General features: G+C 29.7%; 1 protein-coding gene across 1 annotated transcript in view; it reads right to left on the bottom strand.

The window, feature by feature from the left end:
- Positions 1-22,319, bottom strand: part of Ziz (dedicator of cytokinesis protein Ziz) — a 133,426-nt gene that overhangs the window by 45,332 nt on the left and 65,775 nt on the right. The window contains exons 20-26 of the mRNA XM_075357388.1: positions 21,117-21,263; positions 19,872-20,058; positions 15,057-15,235; positions 12,659-12,825; positions 9,944-10,029; positions 6,054-6,213; positions 2,280-2,450 (exon numbers count right to left, since the gene is read on the bottom strand). Coding sequence (XP_075213503.1) covers positions 2,280-2,450; positions 6,054-6,213; positions 9,944-10,029; positions 12,659-12,825; positions 15,057-15,235; positions 19,872-20,058; positions 21,117-21,263 — 1,097 coding nt within the window. The remainder of the gene's footprint in view (positions 1-2,279; positions 2,451-6,053; positions 6,214-9,943; positions 10,030-12,658; positions 12,826-15,056; positions 15,236-19,871; positions 20,059-21,116; positions 21,264-22,319) is intronic.

Here is a 22,319-nt window from a genome sequence, read left to right on the forward strand (position 1 = left end):
ACCCAGAATATACCATATTATGGTAGGTACTTTAAACCTGCAATGTAAGGTTGCGTAGTCCACAAGAATATGGTGAGTAGTTAGATGGCAGTTACAGTGAGGAACATAGGAATATAATCAGACAACCAACATATTATATTTGTAAGTCAGTCTACCCACAGATAACAAAGAACAAATTCATCTTTCCTGTTTGCTCTATTGGATGAAAACCAAGGACATACAGTGTTCTTTACAAATCGTACCTTGTTATATACCTTCACATTCCACTCATTCTGCCATTCCATTTGCTGTTGTTTTATAAAATTGGAAAAACCGGAGGCAAAAATACAAGTAGTGAATGAAGGTTGAGTATATGCTTCCTTAGTGGCAATGTCAACACTCTTCCCTGTGGTCCTGACGTGACTTGGAATCCAGCAGAAGCTGACACATATATTGCAATGGATTACGATAATGTGCTTTGTGTATTTCCAAAACAAGTCACCTATTGCTTGCAATGCAGTTAACGAATCACTATACATAAGAACATGACAACGTCTAAGATTCACAACATTCATTTCTGTGAGCAAAGCAATTTGATCAGAACATCTGAACAAGCTTTTTTAACACTCTGCAGGATCCTCACTGTTGATTACATTTGCGTTTGGAGGGGCTTGCCCTGATGTAGTGGCAGCAAGAGATGTCTGGTTTAACCAGGTTTTGGGAGTTAAGCATCTATTTATATTTCTCTATGTGCAGCTGGAAAAGCTTAGTAAAAGTTTTGAGAGCTACCTTCTGTTCTCTAAAGGTTTAAAGGATCACACTCAGTCTTGTGACCAACTGAGTGTGATCCATCACAGGTAGCACCATTTTCCTTTCTCCTGGTAGTTATTGTTGTTGTGCCGATCTTTAGCACATATCGCAGTTTTTGTGCAAAATGTAGTTTGGCCATACCCTTGACAATGGAAGAATCACTGTGTGTTAGAGATGAATGACCGTACTAAAACTGACAGGTAACGTACTTTATTTTCTCCAGTGATAAGGGAAAGTTAATGTAAGGGACACATCTTACTCCACGTAATGTTACTCCATCTTGCTCTGACATTTCAATATTTGTTTCAACTCTACAACACCTTGCAGAAGAAACTCATTGGCAATTTTGATAATGTTGATCTACAGAAGGTCCTGGCAAAAAAGGTCCTTTTTTGCTGGTATTCAGGGTTTTATGGCATACCACACTTATACTTACATCGCCCATATTAGTGAGAGGTAAAAGGGATTGGCTCTGCTCCTCGTTAAACATCTCAATCAGTATCAATCCGTCTCTTAATTTCGTGACTTTTTCAGGGAACCACTTGAACCCGTTGTTACTTTATTGACCAGGAACAGTGAGACCTTATGAAGGGAACCACCTTACTGATTATTTCGAAGAACTACAGAACTGATATTTTTAAATTGTAGATGGGATGCGTCACAATTAAAAATATTATGTTCTACAGAACTGTTATCCTTGTCAGACAACACTGACCAAGGTTTTTTCACAAGACTTGATTAGTAGTTTTTCAGATGGACAACCAACCATCATAGGAATGATCTCAGAATAGAAATTTTGGTCACACAAGTACTGGAGAAAAACAGAACCACCCCTGCAGAGCCCAAGTAAATACAAATGGGTTTGTCCAGGTGGCAACAGGACATCACTTGAAACTCACTACATAGAGCTATTCACCCGCTAGCATGATAGTTCCACCTTGGGTTACAGTTGCGGTTGATAGGAGAGCAATAAAAAGGGATATAAGGAAAGGAAAGAAGGAAGGAAGAGAGTATGAAAGAATGGAAAGAGGGCTAAGATCAACCGACAGTTGCGATTTATTCGCCTTTTACAATCAGCAGTAGACACCAGAGCCTAGATTCTTTCCACTACTCATTAAAGTGGATCCTGAACCCACATGGGCGAATAGAAGGATAAAGAAAGCAAGGAAGAAGAAGAAGAATGAAGTCAGAAGATGAGAAGTTTGAAAACTGCAAGAGGATGAAGAAGGCCTGGGACAGAGTTGAATGGAGACAGTAGTGGCAAAAGCGACCAACCGTCAGGCAGAACTCAACATGATGATGAGATAGCAACATTACTGAGAGGTAGATTAAGCATTAATTTTCAACAGACTCATGTTGACAAAGGTATTATTATAATTGATTTATGTTTGCCTTTTAGTACATTACTGATCTGTTTAGTACAATATCTTATCCTGTTAACTATAAAAATAAATTACAAAAAAAAACTTCATAAATCTTTAATTACTTACTCAATAACTTTGAAAAAATTCAAAATTTCAATTTCTGAGCAATGATGCCACCATGATATCGTTTGTTCCTGTGCAAGATGTTTGATAACAAATAAGAAACATACTAGTACGTCCTTCACTTCAGCAGGCTGCAATTTATCACACCTCACAACCTGAGTGCCACTCACTGATCTGAAACAATACAAACAGTTTAACGAAAATGTTACTGTTTCTCAGTTTTACAGAAAGAAAAATAAAGGAAATGGAATAGCCATCCAAAAAAATATAAAGTGTAAAAAAAATTATTCTGATAATAACTGGCTACTCATTTCTTTAAATAATATGAATGTGGCATACCAAAAATAGCATGAGTGTTAATAATTATCAGACTGATATAGCAGTTTTACATGGTGTAGTAATAAGATTTTTGTTTTATAATATATAGGTTTGGCTTTATTAAAAACGTTTATAAAGATTTAAAATAAATTATAATGACATATAATGAATTTAATTCCTTTTCACTTGAAACAATTTATATTATTTTAATTACGTAAGCGAGATAATGTTCTACCTTATTTATAATATAGCTGAAAAATTATATAATCTTATGAGAAAAGATTACCATGTTTCTCCTAAGTTTACAAGGCATTAGTAACAAATTCACCTTTGAAAATAACAATAAATTAATATTGCATCTGGATTTGATCTGTAAAGCGCTGTGTCCAACAGTAATTTACAGTGCAACCAACTAATCTATCTGTTTTTTCTCTTTATAAAATTATTTACTAACATTGTTAATATTTCTACCTTTGCTATGAATATACAGTTTTCTCCTATTTGTAGACTTTATTTGTGAACAGACTTTATTTGTGAACAGACTTTATTTGTGAATCATTGCAAATTAATACTAAAAAAGAGCTAGATAATAAAATAACAAAAGAACTAAGAAACTAAATTTAATGATAGCTGAAAACTCAATGAATAACTATTTTAAATATTTATATATATTAATTTTTTAAACATGCTGTCCTGTGTGTTGAATTAAAATTAGGATTATAAACCACCATACATATAAAGCAAGAATTATCTTAACTTCAATCTAATAAGGCCTTTTCTAATCCTTCAGATACATCATCAGTTATTAAAATACCACAATTATAATTAGCATTAAGTTACTTCATCAACCAAGTCATGACTCACCTTTAGTGATGGCTTGGTAAAAGAAGCAACTTAATGCTAATGATAATTGTGGTATTTTAATAACTGATGATGAATCTGTAGGATTTGAAAAGGCCTTATCAGACTGAAGGTAAGATTATTCTTGCTTTATATGTGTGTATCTAATGGTTTATAAATACTAAATATATATAATGAATACAAATAATAGTAATAATAAAAATTACACTATTAATACCTAAATTTTAAATTAAATATTTAGTAATGATAAAAGAAAATAGCAATGCTTAAAGTACAATACAGGTGTAATAGATATTTGTAACTACATAACTATTGAATCAACTGGTGGCTTAGAAGTCGTTCACATTTCTTCCGCATGTAATGTTAACTTGCTGTGCTGTAGAAAATCTATTCTATCGTTAGAAGGTTAAAAATGTGGTTTATAGTGGTTTAACAGCAGTATAGACAAATGCAATTCAGATACTATGTTATATGCTTATAATAAATTTCTGCAGTTTTTTATATCAAATAGCCAAGATTCCCACCAGTTTTAATAAAATTTTTATTTATTTCATATGTATGGATCATTAGAGAATGGTTAAAATAACTGGCTGTATACTGAAACCAACCATTGGAAAAATTATTAAAAAAATGTTTAGAGAAAAGTTAACATTATGAAAATATAAAAGTTAAAATTATGATTATAAAAACATTAATTTTTTGCATGATCTAATTACAAATTTGTCCAATGTTAATATTGCAGTATCAGGCAAACTGGTGAAAACAAGGTACTTTTTAGTTTAATTTGCCATCATTCCTACAGGTTTTCTTTATACAAACTGAAAATTTCAAGACAATGCTGAAAAGAACATGATTTAATATTCAAAAGAACATGAAGGTTAAAAGTCGGTTTCCCAATTACTAATAAGAAAACACTTAAAAGAAAGCAGAAAATAAAAAGTTTACTATTATATGTTTAATACATATCGAAGGAAGTTTTAAAAATATCTTAATTCTAACCTTAGAAACTTACAGCATTTTTTGACAGTTGAATTATATATTTTTCCAATATTTTTTCAGAATCTATAAAACCAAATACTTTCAACTGCCAGCTTGAGACAGATCAGATTATTTGGATTTGAAGAAAATGCCATGATTTTAACAATTCCCCAGAATAAAATCTCAGTGTATGAAATCACATAAACATGGTTGCCTCAATATCTACTCAAATCAGAAAAACTTTGATCGAGGTAGTCTCTACTTACAGAGCTCAGGGAATATTAAAATACTGGGTTTTTTAATAGCTCAGGAATAAAAACAGCTCATAAGTTGTCAAAATATGAATCACTTCCATAAAAGAAATAAGGTCCCAACATTCTATTTTTACTATCACACGCCAAACATGAACTCCATGTAAATTAAATTCCTTCTTCATAATTATACAATTATTTTCATCAAACCAATTGACATAATTATGATGGTTAATTAGGCCATTTAATTTGATGCATACTTCATCAAACTTATTAATTTGAAGCATACTTTACCAGTGATATGCAGCTGGAGAAATGAACTGCTTCGCAACGAATAATAAATTCTTTGCAAAATTTCATCATTCAGTCAAAATTACACGGAGTAATCTTAGCTGATAATACCTAAACTTCAACTCCTTTAAAACATTTTATACACCTTTTCTTTGTATTTCCAGCCTAATACAAGCCTTTCCAGCTAAGATCTGAGGGTTCTTTACTAATGTAAACAACATGTCTGTTGTTGAGGCATTAGTAAAAACTAATGTCTTCAGAGATGGAAGTAGAGAATTAGGAATTAGTTTCCACCAACACTGAAGTATAAATACTCATTCTTGTTATCTGAAATTAAAATGCCAATACCCAAACAAATATAAACTGAACAACAATTTAATAGTAATTACAATAATTTCATCAGCTGATTACTAGCAACTGCAAGACCAAATTTTTTAGTGTTACAGTTTTTAAATCTGGGTGCATGGGTAATTGATTTTTTGCCTAATGTGTAGTATAATTTTTTTTTTCATGATAAATATTATAGTGATTATAAAACAATATATTTACCAATTATTTCTTAAAATGCACTGAACTTACATGGATTCAAGTAGTAATTATGATACATTTAGGTTTAGTTAGATTAGTACTAATGCTGATATCTATGAGCCAAAAAGTGACAAATATCATCATAAATAAACAAAGTAATGGATAAAGCAAAACCTATTAAACCATAATGTCAATGTTATACAATTTAAGTGAAGAATAAAAAAAAAAAAATACATTTTATAACTGAATTATTTTTTTATAGGTCCATACTCTTATTAAGTAGTAAACAAATAAGATGATTTAACAGTATTCAGATGTTATTTAATATTTTTTTTTTTACACATCCAAGTAGCATAACAATGATGAATGTAATAAAAATTGCATATTTTTATAAAAAGACATTGACACATAATTTGATATTATACAATACACCTATCAACTGTACACATTACTTAATGTGAAATATAATTTGATTAACTTTATAATGAAGAAAAACTATTTTATATTAATGCATTTATTATTTCAAACATAAAAAAGAAATAAGTGAAACCTGGAATGTCTAGAAGTAAAAACACTTGTAGCTGTTGAAGATGCCTGTTCATCTCTGTTTATAGCTGTTTCTTGAGATATAGTTGATGTACCGTCTCCAGAAACAGTTGATGATTCTGAATCAAGACTACCTGTTGAGCCAACTCCATTCATTAAAGCAGCTAAAAGAAAATGAAAGTAATATATAAATAAAAAGATAGCTAATTATATAATATATTTTTTTCAGCCACTCCACAAAGTACAGAATTAAATACCTTTTCTGTATAAGGCTTTCAGGCATAAGCCCATCTTCAATAATGTTTTCTTTAAAATCTTTCTTCTTTTGTTACATTTACATGTTAAACTAAAATATAATACATTAAAATCTATAGAACAAATATTTACTCAGTCAATAATTTTTTTTTCAATTTAAAACTTTATTAATATTTAAAATTTTCTTATAACATCTTATCTGTATGTTAAATACAGTTAATAACATTTTCAATTTAAAAAAAAAAATTGTTATTATTGATTGAGCAATTGTTAGTTCTATAGATTTTAATGTATTATATTTTATTTTAATGTGTAAATGTAACAAATGAAGAAAGATTTAAAAAAAACATTACTTCAAGATGGACTTGTGCCTGAAAATGCTACAGTAAAGGTAAGAATTTTCTTTAATTCTGTACTTTGTGGAGTGGCTGAAAAAACATTATATTATATGATTAGCTAAAATTTACGTACAGAGAAGATATGAACTACAAAAAGTTTAATTTAAATAAATAAAAAATAAAAAGATATGTGTAATAAACCTAACATTTTCACAGTTATAATACCTTTATGAATCTCTATAAATTTCCATGGCAGAAAGAATATGGTGATGAAAACTTACAGAATGTGGATTGTCTACAGACTAAAAATTTGTATTACCATATTTCCTTATAAAAACTCTCAGGTCTTCTGAGTAAATTACCAGTGTGAATGGGTTAATAAGAACTATTGGTGAGTACACAGGAAGGGGTTAAGAAATAAGTGTATTTTATAGATATGAAAAAAGCATTTGGCCCTGTCAAATAGGATAAACTAATGGAAATATATAGGAAAAAGAGTAGACTGGACAGGCAGAACATAAATTAAGGAATTGTAGACGAACCAGAAAATGGCTTTATAGTATGTTGAAGAAATGATCACAAATACTCTAGAAGAAAATGAAGGGATCAGAATAGTAGGAAAGGAAATGAATTGCAGAAGGTTTGTAGATGAAACGGTATTTTTTTTAGGAGATGAAGCAGAGGGTACTAGATAAATATCTTTAAAATCAGAAAACATTATGACAGAATATGAATATTAAAAAAAAATAAAAATAATAAGAATTTAAGAAAATAATTCACAGAATCTCTGCACAAAAAGAAGAAAAACTGAACAAGTAAAATAGTGCAAATACATAAGTAGAGGGCATAAGAGTTATCTTAGCGTAAACACAATGATGTGCAGTAGAACAACTTGTGTGTTTGTGGAGTGGGAAGGTGACCATCAGTAGCATTCCTGTCTAGTGCTTCGCTTTGTTGTAATAAAATACCTTGCCTTTTGTTAAAACAGTATTTATCAATACTCCTTTCACAAAAAAATAATATTGTTTTCAATACTATTTCCACAGTTGGTGTATTTTCATTTAGAATTATAGTGAATATAATTACACTATATAATGCCTCAACCCAGATCTAATTGTAGATTGGTACGGGAATATATGTAGTCTGGCTTCTTATACCCAGTAAGAAGCCAGACTACATATATTATAATGAACGTCTACAAAAAAATTTCAGAGGAAAATCCCGATATGTTACCTTCAAAAACACAAGCTTGCTTTGTTGATTTATCAGTTTACATGGTGCGAAAAACTGTAACTGAAAAAAATAAACTTGGTGAAAATGAAAGTTTCACTATACCAGGAAAATATTGAAAAAGAATAAAGAAAATAGTTAGTATTAATAATTTCCAAAGATGTGCATTATGGAATATCGTGTATAATTTTTATATACGCCATAAAAAATTACAGACGTTAAATCATTTTAACAGTTTTGAAAACAGAACATAAAGATTTGTATTTTGAATTTACACGTGAAACGATAAGAAAAATTTTACAGAATATGGGTTTTAGGCGGAAAAAAACTGCTGATAGCAGAAACTTGTAAGTGGAAAAACACTACAATCGTTTAAAATGTGTAAATTATTTTCAAAATTTACAGAGGCATAAAACAATGGCCGAGAAATTATTTTTTCTGACGAGTCCTACATTTATTCAACTCAAACAAAAAGTTTTGGTTGGACTAAAGACTCTGTTCATGATTACAAGAAACCTATATCAAAAGGACAGAGATTGATAATGGTGTACACACGAAGTGAAACTGGAAAAGTCGCTATTGCTCTTTTAATATTCAAATCGGGTCAGAAACAAGGTGATTACCATGACAACATGAATGCCAATAACCATGAAAAATGACTGAAAAAACAAAATTGATTCCAAATCTTTCACTTCATTCAGTTTTTATTTTTGACAATGCATCTTACCATAATAAAAAATTACACCATATTCTCAACTGAAATTGTAGAAAGCAAATGCTATTAGAATGGCTGCATACTAGAAATATTCCATGCTCATCACAGATGATAAAAGTCCAACTTTATCAATTTGTGAAGTTAAAGTGCACTATGAAAGATTCTATTTTGAAAAAATATTGGAATATTATGGCTTTAAGACTGCCACTATACCACCCTGAACTTAACTTGATTGAGCTGATTTAGGCAAGAGTAAAGAATCAGATAGCTGAACAGAGTGTTTTACCTTGGCAAAATATTGGTGAAGAACAAAAATTTTTGAATTAACAGCTGAAGACTGGAAATTATGTTGCAATCATGCTTTAAAATTTGAAAAAGAGACAGATGAAGTTGCAAATATGCAACTGAAATTTTATTATAGTGAATAATGACAGCGCTGTAGTGCCGATGAGTCTGAAATATCAGATAGTGATTGATGGGATAATGTAACTGACAATGGTATGCATGACATTGAGCCACTTGACTGAGTAAAATAAAACATGGTTTATTAAAAAAACAAAATAATATAGTATCATCATTTATAATCTACCCAATCAATATTATCTTATTTTTACTTTCTGAAAAATAAAATTGAGAATTTAAATATAAAAGAATAAATAAAATGGATGACATTAGAATTTCAATTGGGTTGGTTTTCTGATATGCAACAGTATATTTGGCTTGGTGAAGAAGGCAATGGAAAACCACTTCACTTTACTTTCCCTAAATAAAATTACCATAGATCACGCACTTGTTTGCTATTTATTTTTAGAAGGAACAAGTGTAAAATGCCAGTTGCTTATGACCATTTGGCTGTAGCACATAAGAAAGGATGTAATATGAATATAAATTAAGGTTACTTTGCTAAACACAGTTTTAGTGGATTATATTTGTCACATAGATTTTCTTCTCGAATATTCAACAATTTTTTTATTGATTTCTAGCAGTACAACTAAAAATCACTTTCCCTTCTCACCATTTTGCTATATACAGTAATTTGACAACAGTATAATTATTGATTAGCCAATAATTATATCTGCAGAGGGAATAATACCATCTACTTTGCACAACAGTCTTGAAAAACTGAAGATCCAGTGGAAGACCCACATGCTAATGCAAAGGAGCGTGATAACTGACACCTGCCATGTTGCCCGGAAGGCACTTAGTCAACAATAGCAAGCCTAATCTCGTTGGTATAAATTACTCCGAGTTTAAGGAATGTCACCAGCAAAAGTAAAAGCTATGAAAGTGTGGAATAATAATGATACTACTACTACTAATAATAATAATAATAATATCAGGAAAAGAATAAACTACCTTGACCAGCAATTGCTGCAAAATATGTTGAATCTCTGATATTCATGGAAGCTCTAGACAATAATGAATCTTGATGAAAGGTAAATCTGCAAAATTAAATAAAAAAAAGCTTACAGAAATATATAACTAATGCTGCAACAACACCTAAACATAAATATAAAAGCAAAATCATTGCTATAAAAAAATAACTCTACAGTCCAAAATACTAATTATATAAATAAAAAAAATTAAGGTTTGATAAGCCATTTCATTAACTTATTAGTTCTTGTTTTGGTCACAGGCAGTCTCAACTTCCTTGTAATGTTATATACTAGAATTACAATTCTTAATGTATAATATTATATAGTTTTGATTAGTAAAATAATATATACATTTTTCTTATTTATTTTAGTAGCAGTTTAAAAGTGATAACTTTTTATCAATCAATACAAATTTTTTTATACATGAAATTATGCCCACCAAGTAATTTTATTATTAAAGCACTACTTGCTCATATATGTTTTTATAAAATATAATGCATTATAAGCTGACTTGGGTTATGCATGCTTAATTTCATTTCCGGATGTGATAAATTTCATTTAATACAAAATCCCCTTATTAAGCCAAACTTAAACTACTGTGATGATTATCAAGATAAATAAACTTATAGCTTACTTCAGAACTATAAAATCAGCAGCAGCAAGTTCAACTCTCTAGTACAAAGTGCTTGAAGTATTTATTCATGAAGAATATAACCACCATTAACATTTTGGTTTGAAAACTAAGGTTTTTAAATTTATTTTTACTTTCCCGTCTAGCACTATAGCAGAGTTATAGCTGTAGAATGAAAGTATTGTAATCGATCCAATTTCAGCATATGGGATTTTCATCGGATCTTGATGTTTTGACACCTAAGGAACCCAAACAACCAGATGGAAATTTTCTGGATGTTTGTATGTACATATGTGTGTTTGGTGTCTCACACCTTATACCTCCAGAACTACTGGACCGATTTTTACCAAACTTGGTCAGATTACTTCTGTATATGGGGCATTGATGCCATTAAATTTTCAATTTAAAAGGTGTAGGGGTGAAGCTACAGAGCAAGATCACCCTCAGTATCTTGAAATTTCACCTAATTAATGTCATTTTTCTTAGGTAGATTTATTAACAACTAAAAAATAATATTTGCAAACTTTTTTTTTAAACCGCACCCTGACCCCAAAAATGTTCTAAACTAGTGGCTAAGTGGGTTTACTGCATCAATAATACCCCCTCTCATCACAACATGTGCTACTGTAGCACTGACATATAGCTGTACAAAAAATATTATATTTAAATAAAATGTTAAAACATTTTAAATTAAGTTGTGTGTATGAGCCGTGTATCAGAAAAAAGCCACATGACAGGAAAGTCCTACAATTGTTTTGTCAGCTTTTTTCATATGTACATTATGTTCTCATAGTTCTGTTTATTTCACAATGATTGTTGTAAAGTGCATGAAATAAAATCATGAGGAAAAAGTTGCCAATTTAAAATAAATAAAAGCAATCCTTTTTTTTAAAGGCACTTAACTAAAGAAATTATCATCACCTTTTTTTTTAAACTAGCAATATAATGTACCAAAGAGTTTCAGACTGAAAACTGTAAATAAAATTCTACAAATTTTCAATGCCATATTCCCTTACAAAAACTCTTAGGCCTTCAGAGTAAATTATCAATGTGAATGAGCTAATAAGAACTGTTGGTAAGAGATATTAACAGATTTTATCTATCTTGTAAATATTTAAAAACTCATTTCTGACGATTGAATTCATATGACGATCATTTTTAAAAAGAATTGTTACTTTGGTTGAGTAAAGGTAGGGAAGTTTTTAAGAGTACTGAACCATGCTTTAATTAAACTATTATGGAATGTATATATAGTTCAATAATTTAAATTAACAACAGGGTGAGAAAAGACATCCATTTTTTGTAAGTAGAGAAAATACAACAGATCTGTTTGTCATTACCACTTTTTTGTATGTAACTTTGTGACTGTACTCTTTTTTAATGGATTACAAGCAATTATTTTAATAGAAATTCTTCTTTCCTTCTTAACCTTTTTTACATACTGCTGACTGAAATTACCTACTATAGTATATGTTGTTAAAACATATACTTCATTGTAGAAAAATTTCTTTTAAATAGTAATTTTAAAGAATGATTACCATACTGAAACTGACCATAACAAAAAACATCATAAATAAAAATTTGTTCTTAGATATACATGAACACTAGTAATCTTAATAAAGATATGGAACACTGAAATTGCACTATTGCAAAACATATGAAAATTAAATTATTTTTTATGTTATTTTCCATACTTCCAGCAAGCTTTATTAAAATAAACTACAACTCAAGTTTTGCTAAAAAAAATTTAATAACATATAAAACCTAATTTTTCCTAATAATTGGTTGGTAAGATAAAATTCTTAAAAATTAAAGACAAGTTTATCCTTTTTAGACAAATAACAGTAATGATTGTAAAATTGAATGAAAAAATATTATATTTCAGAAATAAATAATAATACTAGGGCTGAAACAAAAGAAAGAGCTTTTCTTTTTAGAGAAATAAGGTAAAAAATAAATCTTGCAAATATTTTGATGAAAAAAATTCAGTTTTATATCATTTTAAAACTTATTCTTTCCTATGTTACTGACAAGAATATTAAATTTTATTACAATTTGTATTACCTGTGAAAGTTCTTTTGTGGCGTAGAAGCTATAGATGATGAGCTTGTTGTAATAGGTGAATGGGAGCACTGTGTTTGGTTACTAGCATCAAAATTTAATCGAGGCAAATTTTCTAGGACTATACTTAACAACGGCATATATAATGACGCAATTCTAGGCAGCTGTCCCTAAAATGCAAAAAAAAAAAAAATACAACAGATATATTTAAATAAAATTACCAAAAGTTTCTAGTACTGGAAGCATAATTTTTTAGATTCGTATTTTTTGAGGTAAAGTATTGTTTAGGTAGAATGTATTTGAATTTTAAGTATTACCCTCACAGCTCTCAATGTTAAAAAACTCTTAGCTGATAAGAGAGTTATGTTAACAGTGTCTTAATTATAGTACATATCAGAGAGCAACTTCAACAGTAAAAACTGTTGTTTTGTTGTCATTAAGTTTTAGGCTTCATTTTTATAGCCAAGCTAAAAAACAAATACAAAATATGCACTCAAAGGAGATTTAGTTATTTATGCATTTGATCTCTGAACTAAAAATAACATGAGAATCCACTGCATTACAAAATAACAAATAATTTTGGAACTTTAATCAGGGAGTTCATTTATACTTCCTGCAGTTTTATTACTTTCTAGTATATTTTGCTAATCCAAAATTCACTTGTTTAGTTAAATTTTGTCCTGGGCAATTATTCATTAAAAGTTGTAATGAAATGTTAAACTTTTCATTTTATAAAATTTAAATACTTTAATGCAAAATATTACTTTCATTTAATTTAATGTATAATTAATACTAATAATATGGAGCACGTTTAAATTATATTCTTGTGACTACAGGAATATTATTTATTATGTCAGTATAATTATAGAATTAATTAAAAGTAATTATCGACGGCAGAAAATTTGTCTACTGTTTGAAAGTGACTGCTTAGGGATGTCTTAATTTAGAGTATAAGGGCCTGAGAAATGCATGTTATTAGTTCTACATTATGACAAACCTCTTCAGCATCATTATTGTTACACCATATAATGGTAAAAACTCAACATGGTGAATTAATTAACAGCCAAGACATTTCATTTATAACTTGCATAATGTGAAGTATAATAAACTACAACAAAATTGTTCTTTTACTGAAAATCAGTTACTGCCATATTACTTTAGAATGATAACACAGTCTATAAAAGTAAATTGTATAATATCTATTATTAGTAAACAACTGATTAAGTTTAATGCAGACATGAATTAAAAATATAAGAATAATATTGTAAATTATAAGTTCAACTCATTGTACACATTATTGAAAATTAAACTAATAAAAAATGAATTTTTCTTATAAAACAAAGATTACTTTATAAATTATTCATCTGAAGAAATTAATAATTTGTTTCTGCAAAATTTTTTCGCCAGGAAAAATTGTTTTAAAAAAAATTAACATTATGCCATTAAAAAAAATGGGTTTGTCTTTTATTCAGTTTTCAGTAACTTAATACAGCTATTAAATATAATCAATATCTACTAAGTATACAATCTTCTACTCAGTATATTCAATATACAATATAATAATGTACATTATTATATTTTTTGCTACTATAACCTTATCTGTAAACTTACCACAATTTTCATAGTTATGTGGTGAAAGGAATAGCATTTTATACATTTCTACTTTCTTATGTAAAAAAATTTCCATCAATGATAACTTGTTTGCCTATACATCGTACATACATTGTACTTGTTGATGCATATACTGCATCATAAATGTTGTCATTTACCAAATTTATACCAGAGAATTTTGTTTCTTGTAGGAAACTAATTTATGAAAATACTTTAATTTTAAATGAGTGTAAAATATCTTTACACTTGTAAAAATACAAGTCAATAGTAAAATACGAGTCAGCAAACGTGAATGAAGTTTGCTGACTCATGCAACAGCCATATCATTCATCTTTTACATAAAAGAAACAAAGGAAACCTCTGCATAAATAATGACATGAGAAATAAGAAGATAACGCATGAACAAGAAATATAATTAGTTTTATGAGTACAGTCTATTTTTTTACAATACATGTTAAATAAAACACAAATTATTTTTATCAACATCCAATATTCAGAGTGTCTACTGTTTGGATATTCTATTAAGAGACTCTATTTCAAGGGGACTAAAAATTGTAAAATTGTATGTTGTTTAGATCTATCCGTAATTGGAAGGTAACTACTTCTTTAGTAGAAATTTGGCATAACTAATACACTGTAATAGGTTACAGGAATATTCAATAAGATTAAAAAAAAAATAATAATAATGATATGCCAATAATACAGTTTGAATTATAAAAAATATGTTAATACAATACACACTTTTAAATATTATAAATTTATTTAAATTATTTATTATAATGGTTATAACCTTGTTCTGGTATCGATCATCTAACTCATGTTTGGCAAGAAGATCTCTAAGAGCAGCAACTGCAACCCTGCGTATTTGCAGAGCCTGATGAAGTGAAGCTCTTACTTCTTGTAAAAGAAGTCCAACCAAATAATGTTGTCGGCAAAAATCTTCAGACAGACAGTATTCTGGTGTCATATCTAGAAAATTTCATGATCGAGAATCACTGTAAATTCTTCTAAAGTCTGGGGAAAATATTATTTCACAAACATAAATATGCTTTTCTAACATTATCTGACTGGGCTATTTAAGTAAGATTTTATTTCTTTATTCTGAACATTAACTGTTACAGAAATATCAGAGTACCACAAGACAATATTGTATGCAAAATAAGCCATCTTTTCCAAAGATGGTAAAATACATCATTCTTGAGCTCTTGAACAGAAACATTTCCAAATCTGATTTCTCAACTAACTGACAAACTGGATTAATATTTTTGTAAGTGTGCAATAAGCCTCAGGGTTAAAGAGCTCCGAGGGCCTGTACCATTCTCTTACATACATGATAAATATTGTTACCAAAAAGCAGAAAGGCACACTGAATATTAATAGCTCTGATAATGACTATTTATTAGGTCAGTTCCTTGGACAACACAGTAGTTAGTTGTTGAGACAGGCTGGCATGCACCTAAATAAGCTGGCTCTGTAAAATCTTCTCAGATCTATGAACACCTGGAATTGATAACAAAGATGACTGGACCAGCCTGAGAGTCTAAACATTACAACAGTTCTTAAAAGAATTGTTTTGGGTTGCCATCTAGCAGCCAGAATAGGAAGGCTTGCTTCAAACATAAAAGTTTTCAGCTGCAAATTTTAAAATTTGGATCTTAAAAGTGCTTACAAAAAAGTTTGAAGCTTAAAATCACAGTTGTGGTAAAGAAGCTGAGCTATTCTGGGGTTTCTTCATCCTAGGATGTCATCTAGGTCTCATTGTCAATGGTACACTGCATCAGCGGTGCAAGGATAGTTTTTTGTAGCTACTGGGATTAAGTGATAGGAGACTCCTCAATGTAAAGGATGTCTGAATAACAATTATTCTCATTGGTTGCTGTGACTCAATTTGTACATATCATTGGTCAAATAATGGTTATCTAGATTTACTGCTTTATAACCCAGCTGATATATAATAAAAAATATATTAATAAAAATATGATAAACTTTCATTTTAAGCAGTAAACAGTAAGAGTACTCTAACATTTTTTCTTTTACTAATGTTTTTCAGGAATAACACATTCTCAGGGTTTTACTCTGTTTCCTTATCTTTAACCAAATGTTAGTTTTTTGTTTTACTTTGCATGTCAACTATTAAAATCTTTAATATTTAGCAATACACTTTGTCATGTAAATTGTAATATATATGTTGGTGTGAACAAACAATTTACCATAGAGGAAAAATAAAATGCATTCTCTCTTAAAACAAGAATAATAAAGGGAATGAAGACATTTTTACTGTTTACTGCTTATAGTGAGAAATAATCATATTTTATATATATATATATATATATATATATACATATATACACGTGATTCAGAAGGAAAGGGAAATGATTTAGGAACTGATTCTAGAGCTTGAAATAAGGAAAAATGTTCATGTAAATGTATGTCTGAAAACACTTTGTATCGAGTTACAGATAGTGAAAAATTTCACCCAGATTTCAGTTCTCCCTATGAAATGAGGCAAAAATGAAATTAAATGTTATATAGTGGGTAAACTTGAAGGTTTCTTAATTTTTGGATCAGAAAGATCAAATAAAAAAGAACTGTATCTCCTGTAGTTTTCATGATATTCAATGTAAAACAGAAACATTCAGTGACAAAAAACATGTTTTTAGATTTGAAGTACAATAACTTTGTTAAATAAATAATAAATGTATAGATTTTATTATAAAAACTTGTAGAGAATTTAATTCTGAGAAAATTGATCTAATAAAATCTATGAAAAAAAAATCAACTTTTATTATTACAAAAAAAATAAAATAAAATAGAAAAATGCCTTGAATCTGTAAAAATGAAAAAAAAAAGCTGTTATTAGTGCAATAAATTTTGACCTTTAAAAAATTACGTGGGCAACTTTTCTTTTCTTTTCTTTTTTTTGAGATGGAGGTGGAAATGCATTTATGCACGAAGTGTCGGACTCCTGCTGGTGGTCTAATCCAACCGCCATCAACAGACTACCAACTAAAACCAACCCCCTTTGGAGTAACCCTACGAATCCCGGAATCACCCCAAGGCATTACTTCGAGATGTGTAGGCCCCCTTACGAACTCACTCGTACCAACAACACGTCTCGAATGCTCAGTCATAAAAGTGGAATCACAAAACTAATAACATGTTGATATATCGCAACTTCAATAGCAGTCTGCGACTCAACATATTTCTATTACCGTCAACCTTATTGGTAATAAAGGATAAAACCTTGCCTCCTCCTCGGTTTTCTTTTTCACTATTGCCCTGATAAACGTGGCCACAACAGCCCAGGATGTCCAACTTCTTAGCATTGTCTCTCCGATACTGTCCGGGGAGATGGGACCCACTTCTCAGACTACCTGGATTCTCAGAAGCTCCCATCTATGTGGGCAACTGCATGCTTCAAAGTTAATTTGAATACTATTTGTTGTCATAAAATTGTGGTTACATGGTAATAATAAACTTTAGGTGGTTCAGTTGTTTTTGACATAATTTTGATTGTATTTAATTATTTTTGAGGATAAAGTTATGTAATATTTTTGTGCTTGTTGTGTTCTAAACTGTACCTATTTTTTTACCAACTGAATCTGAATCTAGAAAAGTGAAATTCAGATTTGAATTTTTTGTTTTGAAAAATGCCACATCTCTTCACTCATGAAGAATTTGCTGATATGATTTTTGTGTACAGCTTTTTCAATTGAAGTGCTAGCTGCAGTGGAAGAATAGTGACGCAGGTATCCTGGACGAGTAGTTCCAAACCATTAAGTATTTTGTAGAATTTCTAATAATCTTCATGAGAATGGTACACTTCCCTGCACTCATGTTTCACCTGAATGTCAACCAATACACATGGTGGTGAAAGGGAGAATATTCTTCAGGTAGTACAGTTTACTCCTATAATAAGCACATAAAGAATTTCTACATGACTCAACATTCCATAACGTATAGTATGGGAAATTAAATGCTCACGGACTGCATCCTTATCATGTTCAGAAAGTTCACCACCATCAGCTTGGTGACCATGCCACACAACTGCAGTTTTGTCAATGGGTTAAAAATAATTACCACTTAATTCTATTTTTTAAGTCCAAATTTTCTATTTTAGATTGGATTTCATGAAAACTATGGGAGATTTAATTCTGGGACCTGTTTTATTCATATTTTCAGGTCCAAAAACATAAGAAACCATCATGTATACCCCTTATACAATGTCTTTATGATCTCATTTCACCAGGAGAACTGAAATTCGGGCAAAATCTTTCTCTAGCTGTTACTCAATAACAAAGCATTTTCAGACATATATTTGTGTGAACCTTTTTCCTTATTTCAAACACAAGAATCAGTTTCCAAATTATTTCTCTTTCCTCCTGAATCCACCTATATAAATATATGATTTGTCATCTGGCAGCCAGAAAGTTTTGAATGCTTGGGGATAACAATATTTTTTTTCTTTTAACCCAGTACGTTAATTTTAATAAGAAAAGTGTACCTAAAAATATAAAAAAATTGTTTTAGGAATCGATTCAAACTGAAAGACTGTTAAGCAACTAATTTAGAAGCTAGCATACCATCGCTACACGTTTTGTCCACATAATTCTTTACCTAATTAGAAAAATTCAAGAATTATAAGTTTTAAAAGCACTCAGTTTCTAGCTGTACCATTTAAAAACAAATACAACATTTAAAATACAAAAAACACAAAAATAATAAAATACAAAAGTGGATGAGAGAAATTGAAACTGTATGACAGAACTGAATACAAGGTATCAAAGAATGATCACCACCGAGAAAGAAATGCAAAACATCAACTGAGATTCTAGGGAAAACAAAAACTATAAGAATATATCTGGACAGAAGAAAGGGAAAAAACACCAGGAAATGATGAAGGGACGAAGATGTAGAAAAAGAAGAAACTGAAAAAATGAATTAGTTGAAATAACAATCTATATTGGCTAAAAAAATTTAAATAATGTCAAAAGTAAGTATCCAGTTTCATTTCTATAAATACAACTGTAACAAGTAAGGAAATAATTACAATACCTTGTTTATTCCATGCAATCCACTAAAAAAAGCGCCTTAAAAATTAAAGAAAAAAGGAATATCATTCTACATTTCCCTTTCTTAGTTGTATCTTATTATTTAAATAATAGTAACTAGGAGAACACATATCATCATTAAGATAGGATAACATTTTTTTTTACAGCTGTCAGTAACAATTTGTTCGCAATTTTTCAACAATTTCAGTAATATTAGAAACAGCCCTGGATAATAGTGAACTGCATCCCTTACAATCAGCTTGTTCTATACATTTGGAAAAACTCATGGAGTAATATCCTGGAAATTGAAAGTCGTGAAATAAAAGTAAATTGCTATTAGCCAAAGTAAACATTCGATAAACCGTTTCTGTAGAACATCAAAGTTAAGAATACCGGATACAGTTACCCCATGATGTAATTTATTTTTGCAGCTAATGAAGACAACAGTCGATACACTAAAAAATAAAAGACAAGAAAGATAGCGGGTCTTTAAGAATGCAATAAAAATAACTAATAGTTAATATGACAATATTAAAATCAAAATTATTTTATACCGGTTCGTCCCTTGCTATGCAATATAGGAAGGTTGAAAGGCACGTAGTGTTCATGTGAGCAGATCACTTGAAGAAAAACAAATTTTAGTTCTTGCAGAGTACGACTTTCTCCACATGAAGAAAAACTAGTCAGGTGTCCATTTATTAAACGAAAGACAAATCCCCGGTCGAGGAATGTAAGGCATTTCTATAACCGACAAATACACAAAGGTGACTTAATATTAAATCAACTATCAAAAGAAAATTGAAATACTATTCAATTTAAGTGCATTTTACAATAAATCTAATAACAGATATAATGAGTAACAAATTCTACTTAAATTTCAATTTTAACAAGTTAAACTACAGAGAATATTGTAGTTTAACAAAATAGGAGATAGGCTTTGTTAAATTTCATTTTTTAATAAATAATATCTTCGAGGTAAATAAAAAACAATACATACATTTTTGCACTGTAAAAATGGTTCACTTCAGATAATTAAGAATGTCAGATAAATTCATTTGGTATTCTAGAAGTCTTAGGATATGTAGTGAAGTTTTATTGATAAATTAGTTGAAGGTGGCTGTATTCATTTTTTACATTGCAAGTATATCTAGTTGTTAAAGCCGAGTGAGAATATGTTGTTGATTAGAATTCATTAACAGAATAGTGGTGGAGCTGTGAGTGTTAAGCAGTACATAATACATCCAGATTTAGTATTTGGTACTTCGGCACATAAAATAATACTTTCACTTTGATGCTTGCATCATAGTCACAGTTGCAATTCTGGAAATGGTAAAAAAATTGAGAACATTAACAATTCTTATTTTTGCATGCAATAAAATTAAGTACAATAGATGCTGGTATGAATTTCTTTAACAGAATATCCATATTTACGTGTACAGTGCAGTATTAATGTATTATAACGTAATGTAGGGTACATTTGTATATATGTATTTAAAATACATTTTCTCTGACATAAATCTCAATTCCGAATTTCCTCTTTCTAAAAGCCATCTTTTTAGGAATATTTTTAGATATATTTTCAATGAACAATCCCACACAGGAAAAAATAGATAACAATAAGTAAACAGCTCATAAATGCTTCAATTTCAGTATGAAGATACAAAACAGAATTACAAAAGTAACTCATTTTCATTATTTATGTCCCCTTGATTAAAAACCATATTTGATAGTACAACTGTTTAAATTACTAGACCGATATTCTTAACAAATAACCAAAATAAAAATTGAAAAAACATCACCTTTAAAAAGTTAGCAATGCTTAAGTTGAGCTGCTGAGTTTCATGAAGCATTTCTTTATGCTTTGATGCCAAATATGGAGTCAAAACTTGGAGTAATGCTTCCAGCCGATTGAGGAACTCGTGCGAAAACCTCTCGTTCCTTAGCATCTAATGTAAATGCAAATAATGCAAGCATTATTGTTTCATTAAACAGCACTTTTTAATTAATAAAAGCAAACATTTTGTCACGCAATTGTTAGTACATTAGTAATAGTGATATATTACTAAAATATTATTTACTGAACTAAAGCGATTCATTCTCTAGACGGTATTAGAACAGTAGCTATATATGCAATGTACTCATTCAACGGGGCACGCTATACAATTAGGCTATGAGTATATACTTACACAACATTGGTGCTTCACTAAATTACTGAAATCATTCAGAATCTGCACTATGCCTGGATAACTATCTCGACGTGAACCGTAACAATTCAAACAACTGAAAGGACACATGTTATGTAATAGAAAGTGATATTAACAAAGGAAAATGGAACTGTTTGATATTGAAGAGAAGCAGTAAGAAGAAATAAAAGATTACTAGACAGCTTACATGTGCTCAAATTGTAACAAGTTGTATCAGATTTATAAGGAAAGAGTTTTAAAACAGTCACCTAATAGTTGGGTTAATCAGATAATTAGAGAGGGAGATAGGTATATTTTACTTTCAAAAAGGCTCAGTTAGTCAAAAATTGGTCGTTTTATTGTCTAAGATATCAAAATTATGAATTGTTGAAGATGAATTTAATTCTCCCATGTTGGCTTGTGCCATCTTGTATATAGAATATGTTAAGTAGCAGTTTTATAAATTTACATGAGTTTGATTAAACATATGACAATCATAAAGTTTACATTCCAAAAATTTTTAAAAACTATTAAGTGTATGCTATAGTTTGTGGTGAATTTCTGACTTTTTTCGGCGAAAAACCAAATATCAGAACTTTTTTTATCATATGTTTTGTACTAATGACATATATTGTGTAAACATTTCTCTGCGGTCTACAAAGGGAAGCTGAAATGTAATGCACCCTTGAATAAAACAGATGAACAAAATTACACTCATTTGATGAACAAATGACATTCATAATCGTCTAAAAGCTTTTTATGGTGATAAAACTGTCGACAGAAGTACTATGAGTAGGTGGGTAATAAAATCTTAAGCAT

This window comes from Lycorma delicatula, chromosome 2 (assembly GCF_047948215.1).
Source record: "Lycorma delicatula isolate Av1 chromosome 2, ASM4794821v1, whole genome shotgun sequence".
In the NCBI taxonomy this organism is placed as follows: domain Eukaryota; kingdom Metazoa; phylum Arthropoda; class Insecta; order Hemiptera; family Fulgoridae; genus Lycorma; species Lycorma delicatula.